This window comes from Pholcus phalangioides, unplaced genomic scaffold, assembly GCF_987345545.1.
Source record: "Pholcus phalangioides strain wild (caught in Gottingen) unplaced genomic scaffold, Ppha-v1.0 ptg000001l_1, whole genome shotgun sequence".
Lineage (NCBI taxonomy): Eukaryota > Metazoa > Arthropoda > Arachnida > Araneae > Pholcidae > Pholcus > Pholcus phalangioides.
In genome coordinates, this window is record NW_028301594.1 from 2,593,331 (window position 1) to 2,615,195 (window position 21,865).

The 21,865-nt window shown below is 39.7% G+C and overlaps 1 protein-coding gene across 1 annotated transcript; it reads right to left on the reverse strand.

The window, feature by feature from the left end:
- Positions 1-427: 427 nt before the first annotated feature.
- LOC149089677 (arylsulfatase B-like) lies at positions 428-19,701 on the reverse strand. Its single transcript, XM_089235312.1, has 10 exons — positions 19,152-19,701; positions 18,792-18,951; positions 18,391-18,503; positions 18,192-18,305; positions 17,931-18,071; positions 14,924-15,050; positions 12,978-13,271; positions 10,503-10,765; positions 9,763-9,987; positions 428-725 (listed from the first exon to the last, which is right to left on the reverse strand). The coding sequence occupies exons 1-10, from the start codon at positions 19,251-19,253 to the stop codon at positions 588-590; spliced, it is 1,677 nt and encodes a 558-aa protein (XP_089091438.1). The 5' UTR covers positions 19,254-19,701; the 3' UTR covers positions 428-587.
- Between the last annotated feature and the right edge of the window lie 2,164 nt (positions 19,702-21,865).

Here is a 21,865-nt window from a genome sequence, read left to right on the forward strand (position 1 = left end):
GATTAATCATCTGAATCGATGATGGTAACGCGTGGGAAAAATTGGCTAAAATTGGTCCATGGGGAAAATTTTTTAGCGTTTGAGGGAAATTTTGAAAGTTTTTATCAAATAAAAAATACACTTTTTTTCTAATTCTTAGCAATGTTTTTCTGGAGCTAAATATTAGGCTAAATATTTTTACTTATAGATGTGTTGTAACGCACTGCTTCGTTAAGTTCTGGTGGATGCTAGCGGAATTCTGGTTCGATTAATCGAGTCTGATATCATCAAGCTCTCAACCGTCCAACCCCTAGGGAAAAAGCGCAAACCATCCCAAGATGGTCTCTCTGGGCTGTCAGCGGTCATGTCTGTCTGCCTGTGGTTTTAAGGTTTAAAACCGTAAAAAAGATATTTTTAAAAATTTAAAAAATCCTCCAAACCATAAGTTAGTAGAATAAAAAAGTTTTATTTTTTAAGCTTACACAAAAATACTTATACATTCAACACATAAATAAAATGGCCGGGCTAGCTTAAGTCCCAGATTTATAAATATTTTCTAGTTGTTCGTTGAAAACAACTTTGCATAATACTGAACGGAAGACGGAATATCAATCCGAATCGGGAAGCCACGGTAACCAAGCACCTCCTGAATGTTTCGGATCAGATCTAGAATCGTATCCTTTATTCACAGGATTAATGGATTCTTCGGAATATTTTTGCAGCAGGTCCTGCAGCTCTTTCGTAACCTGGAAGAATAATGCAATAAGGAACACCAAACAACTGTAAATGCTGCAAAAAAGGTTGATTCAGTTATTATTACGAGGCCGCGAAAGAAATCGGATTTATCTCAAAAGAAGCGAATGGAAATCTCGGAATGAAATTAGCTTCAAGAAAAAAAAGGTGATCAAATTATATCGATTTTATCAAGAACTACAGTCTGTTTCACAAGTTTAGGCACAGTAAGAAAATTGCAACTAAAACAGAAACTTAGATGACACAAGCTAAAAACGTCTTGGGATTTATTTACATACACCCACATGCCTGTATATACATTGTATTAAACTTCGAAAACATAAATAAATATGTAGAAGGTGTTCCAGAATATGAAAAACAAGTGTTTCAAAAGTTCAGGCACAAATCGCAAAAACATGTCTCCAATATCCTACACCACACACAAAAATATTTTACATATTTGATTTACCTTAGCATCGATAACTTCAAATGCACTTTTTTTTTCATGCACAGAACAGGATTTTGTATACTTTTTGGATACAAAGTAGCTATGATGCCTTTATGGCTGCTTTCAGCTCCACAACAGTTCGGTAATCTCTCCCATTGCCAGTTATGATTGGGATAAGATAGCCTCACACAATCTGTGTTGGATTGAGTTCTGGCTAATCCAAACAAAGTGAGTTCAGCTATAAAAGCTTCGACTTCGAAAAAGTAGAAAGATGTATTGGGACTCTATCTTGCGTTTAACCCTTTGAAGGGCACGACATCGAAATATGAAAAATATAAAAAAAATAACTTGATGTACTGATGCATATGGGTGTATATATTACGTTTTTCAAAAAATTGAAAAAAAAAATTAACATTTTTATTTATATACTAGCTGATACCCGGCGACGTTGCCCGCCCTGTAAAAAATTTGCATATATATAGCTTATTAATTATTTCTTAATCAAATATTTCTGCATTAAGTAAAAAAAAAATTACTTTAATTTTTAAATATTTTAATTAAAAACTTCAGGCAATTGCTTGTGGATACACAATATTTTTGTTTGTCCATCTGGTGTGTACATATACAAATTTTTGAGATTACCAACACGCGAACAGGCGACGAAAAGCTGTCCGTGTGAAAAACAGGGCTCATGTAGGTTGATTCCTGCCACTACTAACAACTGGCCTTGCGCTTTGTTCATTTTCATGGCAAAAGCTAAACGAATCGGGAACTGTAATCGCTTTAAAGTGAATGGCATTTCTTCAGTGATAATTGGGATACGTGGAACGAAGACGTCTTCTCTCCTTTGGCACATCCAGTTAGAATCGTCGCTTCAATGATGCAATTGTGCAATTTCTTCACGCAGAGTCTGTTGCCATTGCAGAGTATCGGTATCTCCAAATTTCTTAAAATCATTTTAGGTGCTCCGACTTTGAGGGTCAAGTTGTGTGGTGGCACACCCGGAATATCCAAAGAGTTCAGAAATTCTGCAGGATACAGAACTGTCTGCGCTGTGTCTGTGACAGTGTCAACCGATTTGTAAGATGTGGAGTCTCCCGGAATAATTTTTAGGATTTTTCCGTTGATCTTGCCAGAATTTTGCCGATCATTTTTCGGTGCCAGAATCGCAGTCTCACAAAGCCACTCATGGTTTCGGTGATTTTGTTGAATGTTTGGGAAGACGTGGTCTGCAAGTTCTTGAACTGAGTTTATATATATAATAACTGGCAAAATCCATTTGGGAACGTTATCAGTCCAGTGCTTGGGTCTGCGGGAATTCTTCCGTTGCCAAGTTTGATCAACTGATGTGAAAATGATAGCAGTGCTGTGTCATTTTGCAGTTGAACTCGCATGTTGGTGGATAATGATAATTTTTTAGCTTCGTGCCAGAGTGTTGATGTCCTAACAAACTCGAGGCGACCACCGATAGATAGCACCTTCACTTCCAACCCATCTCACTAATGGCAGTAAATTGCAATGTAGCGATATGGCCAGAGTTGGTGTTTGGTGAAGTAGAGTGCTGATGATTTGAGGCAAGCATTGAGTTCATCAGCTGGCGTTGAACATTTTTATTCCCAGTTTTATCGCCGTAGTTGTTGTTCTCTGTTGTTAGTGACGCCATATGTCCAGCTTCTGCAGCGAATATTATTCAAACTCCTTTTAACCACTTTTTAAATTGAAACTATACCTATACGATGGGCGGTTGATGAGATGAAGGCCGCATTATCACTTACAGGACACCCTGTATACATGCAAGCAAAAATATCTGGCGCTTCCCGGGTTTTTTTTAATTACTGGGAGGATTGGAAAAGTGACAAACCATTATAAAGGAATAAACTGTTATGATGGCAGCGTTAAAGATGTGACAAACCATTGTAAAGGCATATACACGTCTGAAATGCATTGTTGGGAACCACGGTAACCAAAGTAAACGCTCCGAAAGTGATTGTTGAGGTCCCAAAACCATTGTTGCCCGACAGTTTTTCGCCCATTTCGGGCATTTGCCCAGCTCTGACGAACTTTTAAAGTAGCCTACGGTTCAGTCCCGGTCCTGTTTGGTATATATGCAAAATCTGGCGACGATAGGCCTAAAACTGTAGATTTGTATAAAGAGCATACATACATACATACTTTCACATTTATATATAAGACTAGCTGATACCCGGCGACGTTGCCCGCGCCGTAAAAAATTTATATACGAATAGCTTATTAATTATTTCTTAATCAAAAAAATTTCTGCATCAAGTAAGAAAAAATTACTTTTATTTTTAAATATTTTAATTAAAATCTTCAGGCAATCGCTTGTGAATACACAATATTTTTTCTTTTCCCATCTGGTGTGTAGATGTACAAATTTTTGTGATTACCAACACGCGAACAGGTGACGAAAAGGTGTCCGTGTGAAAACAGGACTCAAGTAGGTTGATACCTGCCACTGGTAACGACTGGAATCGCGCTTTGTTGATTGTCATGGCAAAAGCTAAACGAATCGGGAACTGTCATCGTTTGAAAGTGAATGGCATTTCTTCGGTGATAATTGGGGTACGTGGAATGAAGACTTCTTTTTTCACATCCAGTTAGAATCGTTGCTTCAATGATGCAATTGTGCAATTTCTTCCCGCAGAGTCTGTTGGCATTGCAGAGTCTCGGTGTCTCCAAATTTCTTAAAAGCATTATAGGTGCTCCGACTTTGAGGGTCAAATTGTGTGGTGGCACACCCGGAATATGCAAAGGAGTTCAGAAATTCTGCAGGATACATAACTAAATGTCTGTGACAGTGTCAACCGATTTCTAAGATGTGGAGTCTCCTGGAATAATTTTCAGTATTTTTTCGTTGATCTTGTTCACACTGTCTCATGGTTTTGGTCATTTTGTTGAATGTTTGGGAAGACTTTGTCTGCAAGTTCTTGAACTGAGTTTAACAACTGGCAAAATCCATTTGGGAACGTAATCGGTCCAGTGCTTGGGTCTACTGGTTGGCCAACTGATGTGGAAATTATAGCAGTGCTGAGTCATTTTGCAGTTGAACTCGCATGTTGGTGGATAATGGTAATTTTTTAACTTCGTGCCAGAGTGCTGATGATTTGAAGCAAGCATTGAGTTCATCAGTTGGCGTTAAACATTTTTATTCCCAGTTTTGTCAGCGACGTCATACGTCCAACTTGTGCAGCAAATATTATTCAAACCCCTTTTTTTTTAAATTGAAACTATACCTGTACGATGGGCGGTTGATGAGATAAAGACCGCATTAGCACTTACAGGATACCCTGTATATAGGCTAGCAGAAATACCCGGCGCTTCCCGGGTTTTCTGCAATTAATGGGAGGATTGGAAAAGTGACAAACCGTTGTAAAGGAATAAACGGTTATAATGACAGAATTAAAGGTGTGACAAACCATGGTAAAGGCATATATACACACGTCTGAAACGCATTGTTGGAAACCACGGTAACCAAAGTAAACGTTCCGAAAGTGATTGTTGAGGCCCCAAAACCATTGTTGCCCGACAGTTTTTTGCCCATTTCGGGCATTTGCCCAGCTCTGACGAACTTTTAAAGTAGCCTACGGTTCAATCCCGGACCTGTTTGGTATATATGCAAAATCTGGCGACGATCCGCCTAAAACTGTAGATTTGTATAAAGAGCATACATACATACTTTCACATTTATATATCTAGCTGATACCCGGCGACGTTGCCCGCCCTGTAAAAAGTTTACATATATATACCTGATTAATTATTTCTTAATCAAAAAAATTTCTGCATGAAGTAAGAAAAAACTACTTTTATTTTTAAATATTTTAATTAAAACTTCAGGCAATTGCTTGTGGATACACAATGTTTTTGTTTGTCCATCTGGTGTGTAGATGTAAAAATTTTTGAGTATACCAACACGCGAACAGGCGACGAAAAGGTGTCCGTGTGAAAAACAGGGCTCGAGTAGGTTGATACCTGCCACTGCTAACGACTGGCCGTGCGCTTTGTTGATTGTCATGGCAAAAGCTAAACGAATCGGGAACTGTAATCGCTTGAAAGTGAATGGCATTTCTTCGGTGATAATTGGGATACGTGGAATGAAGACTTCTTTTTTCACATCCAGTTAGAATCGTTGCTTCAATGATGCAATTGTGCAATTTCTTCACGCAGAGCCTGTTGTCATTGCAGAGTATCGGTGTCGACAAATTTCTCAAAAGCATTATAGGTGCTCCGACTTTGAGGGTCAAATTGTGTGGTGGCACACCCGGAATATCCAGAGAGTTCAGAAATTCTGCAGAATACAGAACTGTCTGCGCTGTGTCTGTGATAGTGTCAACCGGTTTGTAAAATGTGGAGTCTCCCGGAATAATTTTTAGGATTTTTCCGTTGATCCTGTTCACACTGTCATTTTTCGATGCCAGAATTACTTTCTCACAAAGCCACTCATGGTTTCGGTGATTTTGTTCAATGTTTGGGAAGACTTTGTCTGCAAGTTCTTGAACTGAATTTAACAACTGGCAAAATCCATTTGGGAAAGTAATCAGTCCGGTGCTTGGGTCTACGGGAATACGTCCATTGCCAAGTTTGATCAACTGATGTGAAAATGATAGCAGTGCTGAGTCATTTTGCCGTTGAACTCGCATGTGGGTGGATAATGATAATTTTTTAGCTTCGTGGCAGGGTGTTGATGATTTGAGGCAAGCATTGAATTCATCAGTTGACGTTGAACATTTTTATTCCCAGTTTTGTCGTTGTAGTTGTTGTTCTCTGTTGTTAGCGACGTCATACGTCCATCTTCTGCAGCGAATATTATTCAAACTCCTTTTAAGCACTTTTTAAATTGAAACTATACCTCAACGATGGGTGGTTGATGCGATAAAGACCACATTAGCACTTACAGGACACCCTGTATACATGCAAGCAAAAATATCTGGCGCTTCCAGGGTTTTTTTTTTAATTACTGGGAGTATTGGAAAAGAGCCAAACCATTATAAAGGAATAAACTGTAATGATGGCAGTGTTAAAGATGTGACAAACCATTGTAAAGACATATACACGTCTGAAACGCATTGTTGGGAACCACGGTAACCAAAGTAAACGTTCCGAAAGTGATTGTTGAGGCCCCCAAAACCATTGTTGCCCGACAGTTTTTCGCCCATTTCGGGCATTTGCCCAGCTCTGACGAACTTTTAAAGTAGCCTACGGTTCAATCCCGGACCTGTTTGGTATATATGCAAAATCTGGCGACGATCGGTCTAAAACTGTAGATTTGTATAAAGAGCATACATACATACATACATACTTTCACATTTATATATAAGATGATGAGGTGGGATACCGTTTGTCCCACCGCGCACTTAGCGCTTATCAGCGCTGTTGAAAATGCTTGGCAGGAAAAGCATTACTAAGGCACATTTACAATAGTACAAATACAAATACAACGCCACAACAGACAAAATGCCCAACGAGGTGGCTGATAAAAAGATGCCCATAAAAATATGGATGTCATATGTTTCAAAAATACAGCAACCCCATTAAAAATGCAATTAACACAAATTATAAACAATATATACACATGATAAGATATTATACAATGCCTATAAAGAATACTTATGGTTGTCTTATTCTAAGAATGGATAGCTTCTCGATTTACCCCAACATGTTTATCGTATTTCTTTTTAAACGTATCAATTGTGTTACAATTTACTAGCTCCGGGGGTAAGCTATTCCATTTATTAGCAACCCTATTAGAGAAAAATAGTGCTTATTTCATTTTATTAGCCAAGAAAAGATTAGAATAGTTAAAGGATTTCATAATATGGAGAAATACTTCTAAATTGTATTTTAAATGTTGATGGAAGACATAATGTCTCAAATAATGACAAGTGTTAAGTGCAAAATTGAAAAAATATGACGTGAAAATATTCTATAGCAATCTCTGACAAATGACTCAATAAGGGTTGCACTTTATAGTTTGTCAAAGTTGGGGTCACCTTTCTTTAGCTGAACCGAATTATCGTTCAGGTGTAGGTGGGTCAACATCCAGGTGAATCTTTTCACTGGCATTAGTTTGCTTATGAAACTATCGGCCAGAATTGGATTTGTTGACCAGTAGTCTCTGTAGATAGAGAGTATTTTACGCCCATAGCTAAATTTATGGCTAAAAAGCATAGAAACTCGTCTTTAGAAACTGGATCAAACCTCTTTCCTTCCTGGGTTGCATAAAGATTTGCTTGGAAAACGATATGCTCAATCAGGGCTGATGACAACACAAAAAAATCGCAATAGGAGATTGTTCTTCCAGGTCCAAAATCTCATCACTTGGCCCAGTCCTTTCTCTGAATTCTGGAACAGTGTTGTGTCGTGGGGTTTTACCTCAAGTTATTATATCTATTGCTGATGGTCCTGGAGTCGATGTTTCATCAACAATAGATTCTTCTACGATAGTCAATCCTTCATCCCCGATACGCGAAATTCTTCTCGTTCTTGCACTTCTTCATCATCAAGTTCAATTGAGCATTCTGGATTCGATGGTATTTCTTCAATCAAAGCAAGAGCTTCAGCAGCTGATAGTCGTTCTCAAGGCATTTTGAATTTTCTTCTACATTATAGAGGGACCATTCTCTGTACTGAAAACACAGAAATAAAAAAAAATTGCCAGACGCAACAGTATCATGATACAAAACACGCATTCCAAAGAGATTTCCCAAGGGTGAGGAAATTGGTGCTGCCCTCTGTAAGGGGGATGCTGTAGACGCGCGGTGGGACCACATGTATCCTACCCTTTTCCTTCAGCAAATGCGTTCTGAAAAAAATCTTGTGGATTCAAAAATTACTTGCAAGACAAAATTCATAATACTATACATTGAACTTATACCATTTCACCCAGTTGGTGATGCAAAATTTGATAAAAATCTGCAATTACGTCTTTTTTTAGTGTCAGCAAAAATATTTGACGAAAAATACTACCATTAGTGATATGAAAAAAAGATCGTGGACAACTAGAGCCATCTTCTGATAACTTTTGGAAATATAAACTACATCTTAATTCGATTTGCAGCAAAAAATTCCTATTTTTTGTGGAGTTATGAATTTTTCAAAAAAGGTGGGGGGGGGGGGGGGATAAAGGGGTTCTCACCGCCCTTCAGAGGGTTAAATGGCTATTTTTTTCCCTCTAATTATTTCCTTCAATGTGAGCAGATTATACTCTGTTTCCTGAGAATTTTCAGACTCCTAGAAAAGACAAAAATTTCTGTCCGCTGGAGTAAAATACTCTAAAAACAGTTCCAGACTTTCATAACCATTTGTTCGTCATAAACGTATGGACTTACTAGACAAGTTTAATCTTTTGTTTTTAAAAACGTTGATTTTAGCGAACCATTTTCCTCAAAACGATGTGGTCGACACCTTTGGTTTGAGGATGAATTCCTTATGCATAATTCAGTGATCACCAGACCATCTTCTTTTATCTAGAGTAGAGACGTTTTCTTACCAAATGTTTTTCTTACAATCACTTCTCTATAGTCGCGGTACTTGGCCTTACCCAGCGTTATTTTGGCTTAGAATCTATATTACTGGCTACCACAGGGTGAACACTTAATACGGATCGTTGTAAAGCATTCTCTACATTTCGTTAACACCCTTGCCTTTCATTTTCAGCTTTTACAGTTTACAAACCTGTCTTGGTATTTCGATGACGTGACATGTTTATTTAGAGATAAAATCTGTTATTCTGCTTTTATACCACACGTCTGACACGTAATCTTGGTCGTCCAATCGCACACAGCCATCAAATTGCGTAAAATGGCGTTTGCGCCTAAGCTTTAAGCTTTATGAAACACTTGTTTTTCATACTTTGGAACACCCTGTATATATTTAATCAAATTTTTATAATTTAATAGTATGTATATGCAGCCTCCTGTGTGTTTGTAAATAAAATCTCAAGAGTTTTTTTTTCTTTCTTTTCTGCGTTATCTGGTTCTATGCAATTTACTACTGTGGCTAAACTTTTGAAACGGGATGCGTTCCCGATCAAGAAGATTTATATGATTTATTTACATCTATCATCATTTTTGCGGTTATAAATGGTTTTTACACCTGTTTACTGGCGATATGCATGAATGGCCTATGCCATGAACATATATAACAGAATGTTTCCGCGTGAAGCTCGTATGTATGAATGGCTGTATTGTATCACTTACAGCCATTAAATATAGCAGCACGACGAATACGCCATCTTTATCTTTTTTTGTCGTACATCCAATGATTATAGGTGAGATGACCTTTTTCAGTGACGTCACGAGCTTCGCACGGAGGCTTTCTGCTATAGATGATGTTGCCTATGCCCATGTACATACGTTCGTACATTTTGTCCAAGCCTCCAGTGATGGGAAGCATTGTAATTTTCTTAGAACAATAAATAGTGGTTCCCCGGAGGCACCCGAGTCCCCCGGTATGTTTATATGAAACTAGTGTCACAGATGCTGGGTGTCTTTCGTTTCCTATGACTAATTTGGAAATGCTCGACCCGAGTTTCGATTGTGTAACTTCTATGGGAAATTCCAGGGTTATAGGAAATTCAAACTTACTTGCGGTTCCGTCCTGGCTATATTGGTGAATTCACAAGGGTCTTTTTTGATGTTGAAAAGACAGGGGGCGTCCGATGGATCGCAGTTCTCGTAAAGGTTCTTCGGCCACGGTCCGCAATCGATTTCCACTCTACGTTCTCTGCTTGGGATGTATTTGTAGTCATCACCGAACACTCTGGTCAGAACTTCTACTGTCTGTGCGTTTTTGTACTGGTCTTCGATCTCCTGCAAAAACAAACTCAATTGTTAACTTTTTATCTAGACTGTTTCATGGTATTGAACTCAATACCGCTCATACCAGACGCGGAACCCAGTTGCGTAAAATATAGCGAGACCAGGTGCGACTTAACACTTTCGTTGCACCAAAGATGTTCAGGCCACCCTTTTACCTCGATTATACATATTTTATGGGGGGGGGGGGGGGGATTAATTCCAGAAGTGAAGAAAGAATTAATTCTAGAAGCGATAAATGAGAATTAATTCCACAGTTCATTTCAATTCCAAATTAACGAAAGAAAAAGTTCTAGAATTAATCAAAGAAACAATTCCCGAACTGATAACAAAAAATTCAGAAATAATGCAAAAAATGATTTTAAGAATTGGTGAGAGCCTCCAATAATTTACTATGAGTGCGGGGCCTCACAAAGCGTGGGCCTGGCGAGACCACGCCTGTCACACTCACATCCCTAAGGGTGGGTTTGGTTGAATTTTGATTTGTTGCGCTATCTATTGATACTCACATTTTCGGAGGGCAACGTGTCACCAACATTTTCCTCGGATTCCGTCCACGGCTGCATCATCCGTCCGTTTTGGTCGAACCAATTATCTAAAGTCGCATTCCACGATCCAACGACCAACTTATAAGGCCCTCTCCTGATCGCACTAACGTCCCAGATCGGATCGATGTTATGGAGAATCGTATCTCTCCCCGAAGGACTGCCTTCGTCAAGAGCTTGCCATTGGTTTACGCCATCTATGTCAAGCAGGTCACTCACATTGCCTCCTGCGATGAAAAAGAACGACACTTGACGTGCGTTTCTGAGTGCAGCCAACAATTTCGACAACATTTCATCGCTACGCAATTCACCGAAAGGAAAATTTACCAACATAACAATTCACACTAAGAAAATTCACCGATGACATTGCATTGCTAGGAACATTCACTGACAAAAAATTCATCGTCGAATTGATATAGTGAGTAAGTGGATGAGTATGTGAGTGAGCGAGTGAACAAGTGAGTGATTAATCAAATGAGTTAGAGAGTTAGTGAGTGATTGATCGAGTGAGTCAGAAATTTTGTAAATTGGCAAAGGGAGTCAGAAAGTTATAGTGAGTGAGCAAATGAGTAATTAAGCAGATGAGCAAAGGAGTGACTTAGTAGGTAAGTGAGCAAGTCACTCATACTGTCACAAACACGGCCACTGACTCGCTCACTCAGTCTGAAGACCAGACATGACAAGGGCTCTGGCCCTTAGGGGATATAAGCCTTTGACCCTGTTGAATATATATATAAAACTCACTGCCTCTGTCACCCACACACTCCCTTGGTCACTCATAGTCACTGACTCACTCAAACTCGCTCAGATGGTTACTGTTTCACTCATTCACTCGGTCACTCAGACGGTCACTGGGTCGCTGACTCAGTCACTCACCCATTTATCGGTTCGCTCATGCGGTTTCTCAATCACTCACCTACCCATTCATTTGGTCATTCATATATTCGCTTACTCAGTTGGCAACGTATTCATTCCCTCGATCACTCATACGGTTAGTCATGCGGTCAATCATAAAGTTACTCGCTCTGTTAGTAATTAATTTTTTCGGTAACTCATTCATTAACTCATATTCAGTGGTTCAATCGTTCACATATTCATTTAATTGCCCATTCACTCGGTTACTCAATCACTAGTGATGAACTGTAGTCGATGCATTTTCCGTAAATTAACATTTTCGTGTCGATTGAAGAACCGTAATCACATGCATTTAATGTGCTGATGTGCACTCTATTTGCAGAAATGAGGACATTGCATCTTGAAAATTATGTTTCTCACTAGCTACATACCACAGCATGTACACACAGGGTGGTCATAAAATAACTTTGCCGGGATACAAGTCGCTAGAGGCCGCATAAATCGACTGATGTTAATGAAATTCGAGATATGGGCGTTTCTCAGAGAGTATGCGCTCACAAATGAAATGAAGAACTGAAATGAAAAATGAGAACCTCTCTCTCACTGGTTACTGTAACAAAAATTGTTACTCAGTAACAAAATTTCGAAAAAATAATCAAATGACAACTTTCATTTTCATTTATTGCAAAATCATCGGCGCAGTGAAATTCATGAACCGCGTTGAAACGGTACCTGTAGCACCATAAACGCCAGTGCAGGACGCAGGCAAAGAAAGAACATCTCACCAAGGGGTTGGTCTGTTAACCACTCGGTCGGTCAGATCTGCAGGAAGTCTCCGGCCGAGTGGTTAAAGCCCATGTGATGAGATCTTCTTTCTTTGTCTGCGTTCTTCGATGGCGTTTATTGTGATATAGGTGTCATTTCACAGCCATTCATAATGTTTTACGGCGCTGATCATTTTGCATTGCATTAAAGTGAGCGTCGCTATTTGAATTTTTTGAAATATTGCTGCTGTAACCGTAACTTCTGGAGTTAGGTTTTTGTTTCTTATTTCATATTAGAGCCCATACTCTGAAACGCCTATATCTTGATTTTCCATTAGCATTAGTTTACCTATCGCTGTGAAAGTTGCCATTCAAGTCCCAGGTTCGAGCCGGGGGCCGAATGTAGATGTTTACCATAATGAGCTTGTGGCAGACCCCCCCCCCCATTCCCCCCATACATGGCGCCTTAATGTCCAACTACACTCTTAAATGGCAATAGCCGCTAGGGGCTCGTAAATTGACAAATTTTATAACCACCCTGTATGTTGTTTTTGTTCAAGCTACAATAAATAGTCAGATTTCCCGGAGGCACTGGAGTTCCCCCACCCTGCCATCCGGGACAATATGTTGACATCACCTAGTGTGATAGAGCCTGTGCCTTTTAGTTCCTATCACTACAATTATACTTACTGATCCTAGGGGGCGACCACCGATAGATGGCGCCTTCATTGCCCACCTAACTCCACTAGTTAGAAATTGCCGTATGGCGAAATATGACCAGAGTTGTGTGCGGGAAAACAGCATCACTAGCATTACATACCAGCAAACGTGTATAATGTAGGTAGCCAATCGGTGATGTGGAAGAGCGTCTCGTCGATCCTACTCTTTTTCCTGAGGTTGGAGCTCCAGACGAAACCATTTGCCCTGACGCCTCCTTCCCAGAGAGTGTATTTGGATCCTCGCAGGGGCCAGTTTGATCCCGAGTTGCCATCGACACCTTGTACAGCCGCTCCGTTGTCGGTGGTGAACAAGATCAGAGTGTTGTCCAACATACCTGATTTTTCGAGACTGGCAAAAACGCGTCCAATGGCTCTATCCAGACCATACAACATCCCTGAAAGAGGCATAAAAAAAACTGTGACCGTTTTGATGAAATTTATAATTTTCATACAGTAGTTTGAGACTCGCGCGCGTGTGTTATGAGTGTTTCGCCAAGTGATCGTTTGGCGCCTGATGGCGTCGCCAACACAACGCCAAGCCCGTCCAGGAAGAAGAAGAGTTGGTGGATGCACGATGACATTCTCTCGTGCTAGCGAGCGGTCCATCAAAAAATCAAAATGTAACCCAGCCCTTAATCCACTCTCGATGATCAGGGAAAACTAAAAATAATTACTAAATAAAATGTAGCAATATCATCGAACGTCTGAGGAAGGAGGTGAATAGTTCGGGTGAGCTCTGGAGATCGGGAGATAATTTATGATGCGATGTCTGGAAGAACCACGAGGTGGACGGAGAATCACAAAAGTCGACATGCACATTGATTTTAATGCTGTTGCATTGGGTCCCCATTTTTTTCTAATAAATTAATTTTGCAATTTGGAGAGTAAATATTTTAAGTTTGAAATTTTTATAACAACCAATTATTGGATAATTAATTTAGTTCAATAAAACAAAATTTACACGCCACTGCCTATCCTAAGCATAGATGAAGTGTGAAGTGAAAAATAATGCGGGGAGAGAGGGGAAAAAAGTTATCTATCAACAATTGGTATCAGCAGGGAAGTGAAGAGGGGGATGCCCAGTGCAATTCGGACATAGATAACAAGAGTGGAGCAGTGCAATTCGATAGCCACGCCTACCTTCCAGTGCAACTGACCCATCTCCCATGGTGCATTTGCAGATTAAGTTACCCGCTGCATTTTTATGGATCACTCAAGTGGCTCTTGGCGTATTTCCAGATTACTTAAATGCCCGCGACACATTTCCAGATCACTCAAGCTGCCTGTGGCATGTTTTTAGATCACCTGCACGTAAAAAAGGCAACTGGTGGCCTGCTGTCTACGAGCTATTACATATATATATATATATATATGCTCTCAGGAAGGAATTTCCTGTATTCTCTGTAGCTTAGAGGTAACAGCACTCGTACGGCATTCGAGGTGCCGGGGTTTGATTCCCGGTAGAGATGATTTTCCAAAGAAAATTGCGCATCTTCACACATCGTCCAGTTTTCTGTAAACCTTGCGTGAACAAGTGGGAAGCGACGTCGTGTCATATAATTTCGTATCTGAAACACAGTCACGCTCGCACATGTGTTTATTTTTGGAGTGAGGCACACTGCCCGGAGACTTTAGGGGGAGAAATATTACCCACAATTCCCCAGTATCAGTATGAACGAAAGCGAAAAACCATCGGCTCAGTTGTGATAACGTGAAAATAAATAAACAAAGCACATTTTCGCTCGTTAACTGAAGTTGTGTTCCACCGAATCGTTTTTTGAGTTTGAATTATCGTTGATTCGTTTCTCGTGTCCACATCGATATCTGACCGCAAATGTCTAATACTATCACAAGGTATCACAGTAGCACAGAAGGAAACAGACAAAATTTTGGTCCCGGTCAACCCGAACGGTATGTATTTGTGTGCGAAACCGTACCTCGACTTACATGGATTCGACTCACGTGGTTATTGTCAACCCCACCTACCGTGTAACTTAGGGTACTACTGTATTACTGTAATCAAAAAACAATGGGCAAAAGTACGTACCTGCAAACTTTCTCCGTTTTGGATCCCGGATGTAATCGAATTTCGCGTATTCATCTGGTGGGGGCTCCAGTGGACGGTAAATGTTACCAGAGTGAACGGCTTGATATCCCAGATACATGAACAACGGCTGCATCAATGAAACAAAGAAAGACCAACATACGAATTGATAATCGTAAATAAATCTGCCATTTTTCCGTTCATCATCAATTTCTGCAAAAAAAACATATGCTACTGATCGTTCTCTCTCTCTCTCTCTCTCTGTCTCTCTCGTCAATAGGTGAGCGTAACGATGGATGGTCACTGTATAGTCTACCAAAATTGTTTGACTAGGTAACCAAACCAGAGGTAGAAGCACTCGATTGTGTTGCTCTTAGAACAGTCTTTTCAAAGTATGCGTCGTGGCTCCTTTAGGGCGTCGCCAAACTTTATCGAGGGATACACGGTGAAACTACTACTACTTTACCGTACATGTACCTCGTACACGTTTCTCTGCGAAATTTCTAACGAATCGGTACATACCGGAATGCGTTGGGTGAATACATGTACGACCTTAACTTATTCGTATTTTCAGAATTGTGCTTGTTTCGTGTTCTGCTGCCATCTTGCTTCCATATTTTGAGGTAAAGATGGTAAATGCTTCTTTACTTTTAAATACGGAAGACAGACAGCAGCAGAAGCAGAACACGAAACAAGCACAATTCCGACAACATAAATACGTTAGGGCCCTATGTCGCGATGAACTGGACAAATTGATGTGTGTGTGCCTGCTAGTAGTTTGAAATTGGTTCTTTTATGAATGCATTATATATTTTGGAGAGAAGCAGATAAACGCTAATTAGGGCACGGAAGCTATACGGGTAGCAAATGTTCGAGAACCACTGTCTTACAGGGTGCCACAAAAATCCGAATGTCTCTTGAAATCGTTGGCGCAAAGTCAATCTTGTGTTTTTTTAGGAAAACGAGTATTTATTCTCAGCCACTGTGGTGGTCGAGTGGTCATAGTGACGAACTCTCATCTCGATGGTCCGGGTTCGAACCCCGCCGTCGCTACAGTGGTGGTCGGCTGAAGTTGGTTTTCTGTGGTTCCCAACTTCAAGGCGTGAATGCGAGCCGATCTCCCCGTTAAAAAGACTCGCCACAGAGAGCAACAGGCCTACAATGATAAAATTATTCACTCATGGTGAGAAAAATTGGTGGCAGATGGCAGCACCACATATAACAACCATCACACAGAAACAAACTTCACGTCAGGTTCACAACACATACAGACACATTCCAACATGAACCAATTCGTTAAAAGTTCCGCAGAGGAATATGGACGAGGTGCATGTGTGGTTCAGTAGTAGTGTATATTCTGAGGGTCACAAATAGATGCTCCGCGGCGCCCTTGTTTCTTATTCAACGCTTTTAATTAATATGATTTTTATGCCAATTATTTTAAATACAAAGTAACTTGCTAAAACTCTCTTGCCACGATGTAAAATTTGACGTAATATTTATCAAAAATATCTCTTCTGAAGATGTGAAATTTTTTACTTTAGAATATAATGGATGAGAAAAAAAAAGAAGAAATTTGGCAACCACGCCATTTCAACTATAAGCTTTGCCTATGAAGCGTGAGATGGCACTGCTTTCATCTCTCTCTCTCTCCGCGGATTTTTTTTTTTAACATATACTTTCTTTCAAACCAAGCACAATTCAGGTCTATCACCATCTATGGGCAATTTACTACCTAGTGAGTTGTGCCGAAAGTGTAACTGTGTGTGTACCTAAATGCCTGAGTGCTTATGTAGTGTTGTGTTTGATTTTAAGTGCTGCCATCTATATTTCAGAATTGAAGTGAGAGATGTATTATGATTGAATTACATTTGTACTATTTGTAGGTCTGTTGCTAGACTTTTTAAAGGGAAGATCGGCTCGCATTTGCGCCTTGAAGTTGGGAACCACAGAAAACCAACTTCAGTCAACCACTACTGTGGGGTTCGAACCCGGGACCTCGCGACGCAAGTCCGTCACTATGACCACTCCACCACCACAGCGGCTTCAAACATATACTGTATATAAAGTGGATACGCTCTACTTTCAATCGGCTTTGCCTCGGACCGTGTGACAGTTGGTACTCTTTGAAAACAAGGACTTACCGGGCTTCAAGAAATTCCGGACTTACGGGGACTTCCCTCGTTTTCAATTATACCTCGGCCTTGAAAACCTACATCAACGGTTGCTAGCACTGACCCGTTTGAAACACGTGCCTTGTCTCCTGACTTGTCATCCCGTTCACATTATTCACCAGCCCAACAAGTGTAATACGGACGCCGAAGCAGTGCAGACACCGCCGATTAACCCAGTACCGTCAACCGGGGTTAGATTGTCCCCTCCTAGATGGCTTTGCCCCGTCTCAGGGGAAATAGTTTCAAATTAGCGCTGTCTGTTAAACATTTTGGCAATTGAGCTAATAATATAATCATTTGACAGAGTGCATCCAAATCTTCAATGTGTCACACAGAACTAGTGAAAATTCAGTGTTGTCCAGATGGGAACACCTATTCTGTGTTGTAATACACACTAAACACATTCAGCTTTATTCTGGAAGGATGACTGTCTCAAATTTCTTGTAAAAGAATGAGGTTTTCAATAAAAACACAAGGCCACTCCAAGCCGGGGTGTCACTATCCCACAGAAACAAACCAAAAAATTAACTGAATAACTGATTGAACTTGATGGAAAAGGTGTGGAAACGAATCGTTGGGATCTCGTCATCACTGAAAAAATTTCGAACTAAAAAAATGCAGGAGTTTGCGTCATATAAATGAGCATAACTCACCAAAAGGAAAATTGAGATAACGTCACCCTGGTTGATGGTACCGTGAAATTTCATTTTTGGGCAGAAAGATCCGAAAAGACAGATGTGATGGACGAAAAAACTGCAGAAGAATTTTCAGATATACGATCTACATAACATAGGGAGATATGCTTATATTATGTATAGGAAGGTCACTCCACATACTTTACTGGTACTGTTATGAGTTTCGATGATTTCGATGGCTTTGTTCGTGAAGAGCTCAGTCGAATAATTTCCGCTATACTCCCAGGCCACCCTCTCTTTGGAACCAACATCGTCGTGCAGATCGTACCCTATTTTTCTGTACTGTACAAATAAAAGAGCAGCAGAAATTAAAGCCTTGGACATTTTCATACCGAATAGAGCACAAAATTGAAAAGAAATTCGATAACTTTAAATACATTGATGTATCGATTAAATTATCACCTCGTCTTCGGATAAGTGGGTATAATAGTCCTCATCTCCGGTATAATAGCCGAAAAATGAATCGAATCCTTTCCTTGTGGGTATGTGGTCTCTCGTGAAGAACCCAAGGTGCCACTGGAATCCAAGAGAATGAATATTAAGATAGTAATATTGGGATAAACCAAATGATTCAAGCTATAAATAAGAGTGAATACGTCACCTTCCCTATGGCCCGAGTCGTGTATCCCAATTCCCTGAAGTACTGTGGCATAATCGTCACATTCAAGGGAAGTCCCCATGGTTCACTGTCCGCAATGGCGAAATGTTGCAATCCTGAAAAAAGAACGGAACGATTTTAACGTGAATGCTTTCTCGTGCATAGTTTTAATTCTCTGCAGATAATTGGTTTGTTTCGATCCGTGATATATTGTATTTTAACGTGTGTATATATGGATATGGAACCCTTATTTGCCAAAAATTGAGTCCCAAAAATAGGGGAGATAGGGTTATCTTATACATGGATAGTACAGTAATATAGATATTTCTTTTCAACTGTTTTCTCAAATTTCAAGCCCGGAAAATCAGGGGCCTCTTTATACACGTGAAAATATGGTACGTTACCTATTCTTATGGAATATTGGCCGCTGAAGAAAGATCCTCTGGATGGCGTGCAAATAGGAGACACGTAATAGTTGTTCAAGATGATCCCGTCTGTTGCGAGTGCGTCGATGTTCGGAGTCGGGATCTGATACGAACCGTGGAAGCTGACGTCGTTCCAGCCCTGCGTATTTTAATATACGTGTCAGTTGTTAGAAAGCATTTCTTAAAAAAAGAAAGAATATTGATTCGAATGGAGACACACATAGTTAGAAACACCATCGTTGTTGGCATCGGTTACTCGAATATTCCGAACAGATTGGCATGATGGATATGAATGACGCTCCTGATTAATTGATAATAAAACATTGAAGAGCTACTCACCATGTCATCGGCCACTATGAGCAATATATTCGGTTTGTCGTAGCCCAGAGAGATTCCGAATAAGGTGAAGCTGCATAAACAGGCTACCACTTTCGTGTTCATGATGAATCGTATTGATTGTGATGGGATTGATGGAAAATTTTTCTGGAAGAGTTTTTGTGATAGGTTAGATATAAGTAGGTGTCTAAATTCTGTAATTTATGCATATATTACAGTGGTATATCATGTATGAATTTATGTAATCTGATAATGTTGCTTACAAAATACAGTGTCAGTACAGACTGGTCGAAAAATCTGCCAAACATCTAATTGGTCAGAAATTGCGCCACAAGCAGGAATGTGAGAAGGCTTATGTCCCTTGACATATTCGAAACTACTAAATACCATTCAGATTTCCTATAGATAGAGCATCAACCAACAGAAACTATAGTTTTTGTATCAATTATAAAAATTTGAAGAATTTGGAATTTTTTATTTACCTTGAAGGGCAGTAGACGGAATGTGACTTCGTATATCTCCTGTCTCGATACGTGTGGAAAAAGACAGTCCCGTATTTCTCTCCGTTTGAAAGGTATTTATTATAAGGCGTTCATCTGTGTACACTCAGATAAAACGTGTAAATAAGTAGAATTATATATTCGAACTCCAAAAAAAAGGTTTTCAAGTATTTATATTTCTTTCATGACGCAATTTCATGCAGACAACCGCCAATTAGAACGAGAGGGGCAAATTAAAATCAGTTACGTCACTGATTTCTATAATTATCCTCAGATTTATTCTCAGTCTCCCGTTGTCTATCCCGCAGTCCATATTACTATTTTTATTATGACTAGCATTATTTACGTCATCGCGAAGAATATCGTGGGGATAATCAGTGAACGTGGCGGTTTCTTAAGTTACATCACGGGTACACAACCTTTCCAGTCCGCGGGCCAGATATGGAATATTTCTCCTACTCGCGGACCAGAAACCTGTATATACTGGGTGTCGTGTAAGTCCTAATCCGGCCTTTTATCTCAGCAACCGTTCGTTGGGGAAGTATGATTCCACACAGGGCTCCATTCATCATGTATAGAAACTCTCGTTAAATACCTCATCACTCTCATCTGATACATCACAACCAGCTGCATTAACTATTTCATTATCATCATCAGAGTCGCTCTCATCGAAAATTCTAAGATTTGTGCACGTTCGGTGAATTTGACAGGAATTAAAAATGACGTCATCAATTTTTAATGAGTTATAACTCCGTAATTATTGGTCAAATCAAAAACTTTTCCGTATTAGTTTTTCCCTGATGTGATAATTATATACAAGATATTTTTTGGTACAGAAAAAAAATTAGTTTAAATTACTTTTGTTAGAGGTCGCTGCACGGAAGAAAATCACTGGAAATATGTAAATCATAGTCCTATTAAATGCAGATTGTACGGTTAACAGATCATTTCTGAATTTTCCAGTTACTGATGCTTAGGGGCCGTTCAAGTATTATGTAAGCAAATTTTTAGCCATTTTTGACACCTTCCCCCCTCCCCTGTCAGCAGAATTCAGCAAATTTCTGACCACCTTACCCCCTTGTCAGCAAAATTTCGTCATCAGCACTGCCCCTCTGAATCATGATGCATATTGGTGAGATCAGAGACGCACATGGAAGGGGGGGCATAGGGGGCTCGTGCCCCCTCCCACGATCAAAAATTGATTTTTTTTTATGTAAAAAAATATTTTTTTAATTAAAATTTCGGAAGGAAATACTTTTATATGTTGTTATAATCAATTTCTGTTAATTTCAATGTTATTTGAAAAGGCTATGATCTCACAAAAAATTTATCTTTAATAAATTCATTGCGACCCACCCTCTAAGCCATGTAATGATAAATCGCATAAAGGTTCTTTGGCCCCCGGACCAAATATGGCCCTGGGGTTATCTGATACGGCCTGCCCTCCTCAAACCTAATTTTGTAAAAATGAACTGAGCGGCACATTTACAAATCGCTTAAGTGTCCCGTGGTACAATTCCAGAGCACGTAAGCAGCCCGGCCCCATTTCCAGATCACTTGGAAAGTACTTCAAGTGCCCGCAAACTATCGAAAGGTTTTTCTCGTTTTTGGCGCACCGAGTTTGATGCCAGTAAAAAAATTTCATATTTCCATGGAGGGTGGTTGATCACGTCAAAATTATCCAAACCGCCCCGCCCAACTTCACATCAAAAGTCACCAAATCGGAAACCGCCTCCACCGCCATCGATGCTGACGTAATACTTGAATGGCCCCTTACATAAGGTTTTCATTGTGATGTTGACCATTAGTGCATAAAGCAGTGTTGGTGAAATTATTTACCTCAGCCATGAATCACCTGATGAAGCTTCACGAACGTTTCGAATACAGAGAAATCGAAGGAAGGAAAATGGAGGTATTTCTAGTATTTTTGTTTTCGTTTAGCGTCCTCTATAGTCAAAAATATGAACTAAATTTTCTTTCTTAAATTCTCTCTCTCTCTCCTGTTCGGAAAAAAAATCCCACTTTGTGAGAATAACTCTTTTTTCGCAAACTGCATTTTTAAAAACCAATTGTCATCCATTTTTATGAATTTTAAACTATTTACATATTTATGGACATTCACATGTATCGTAAAGCAAAGTATGTATAGATATATAATTCCCCTAAAAATAATTAAGGTTCTCGTTACAAATGACTAATGATTAATAATTAAAGCAT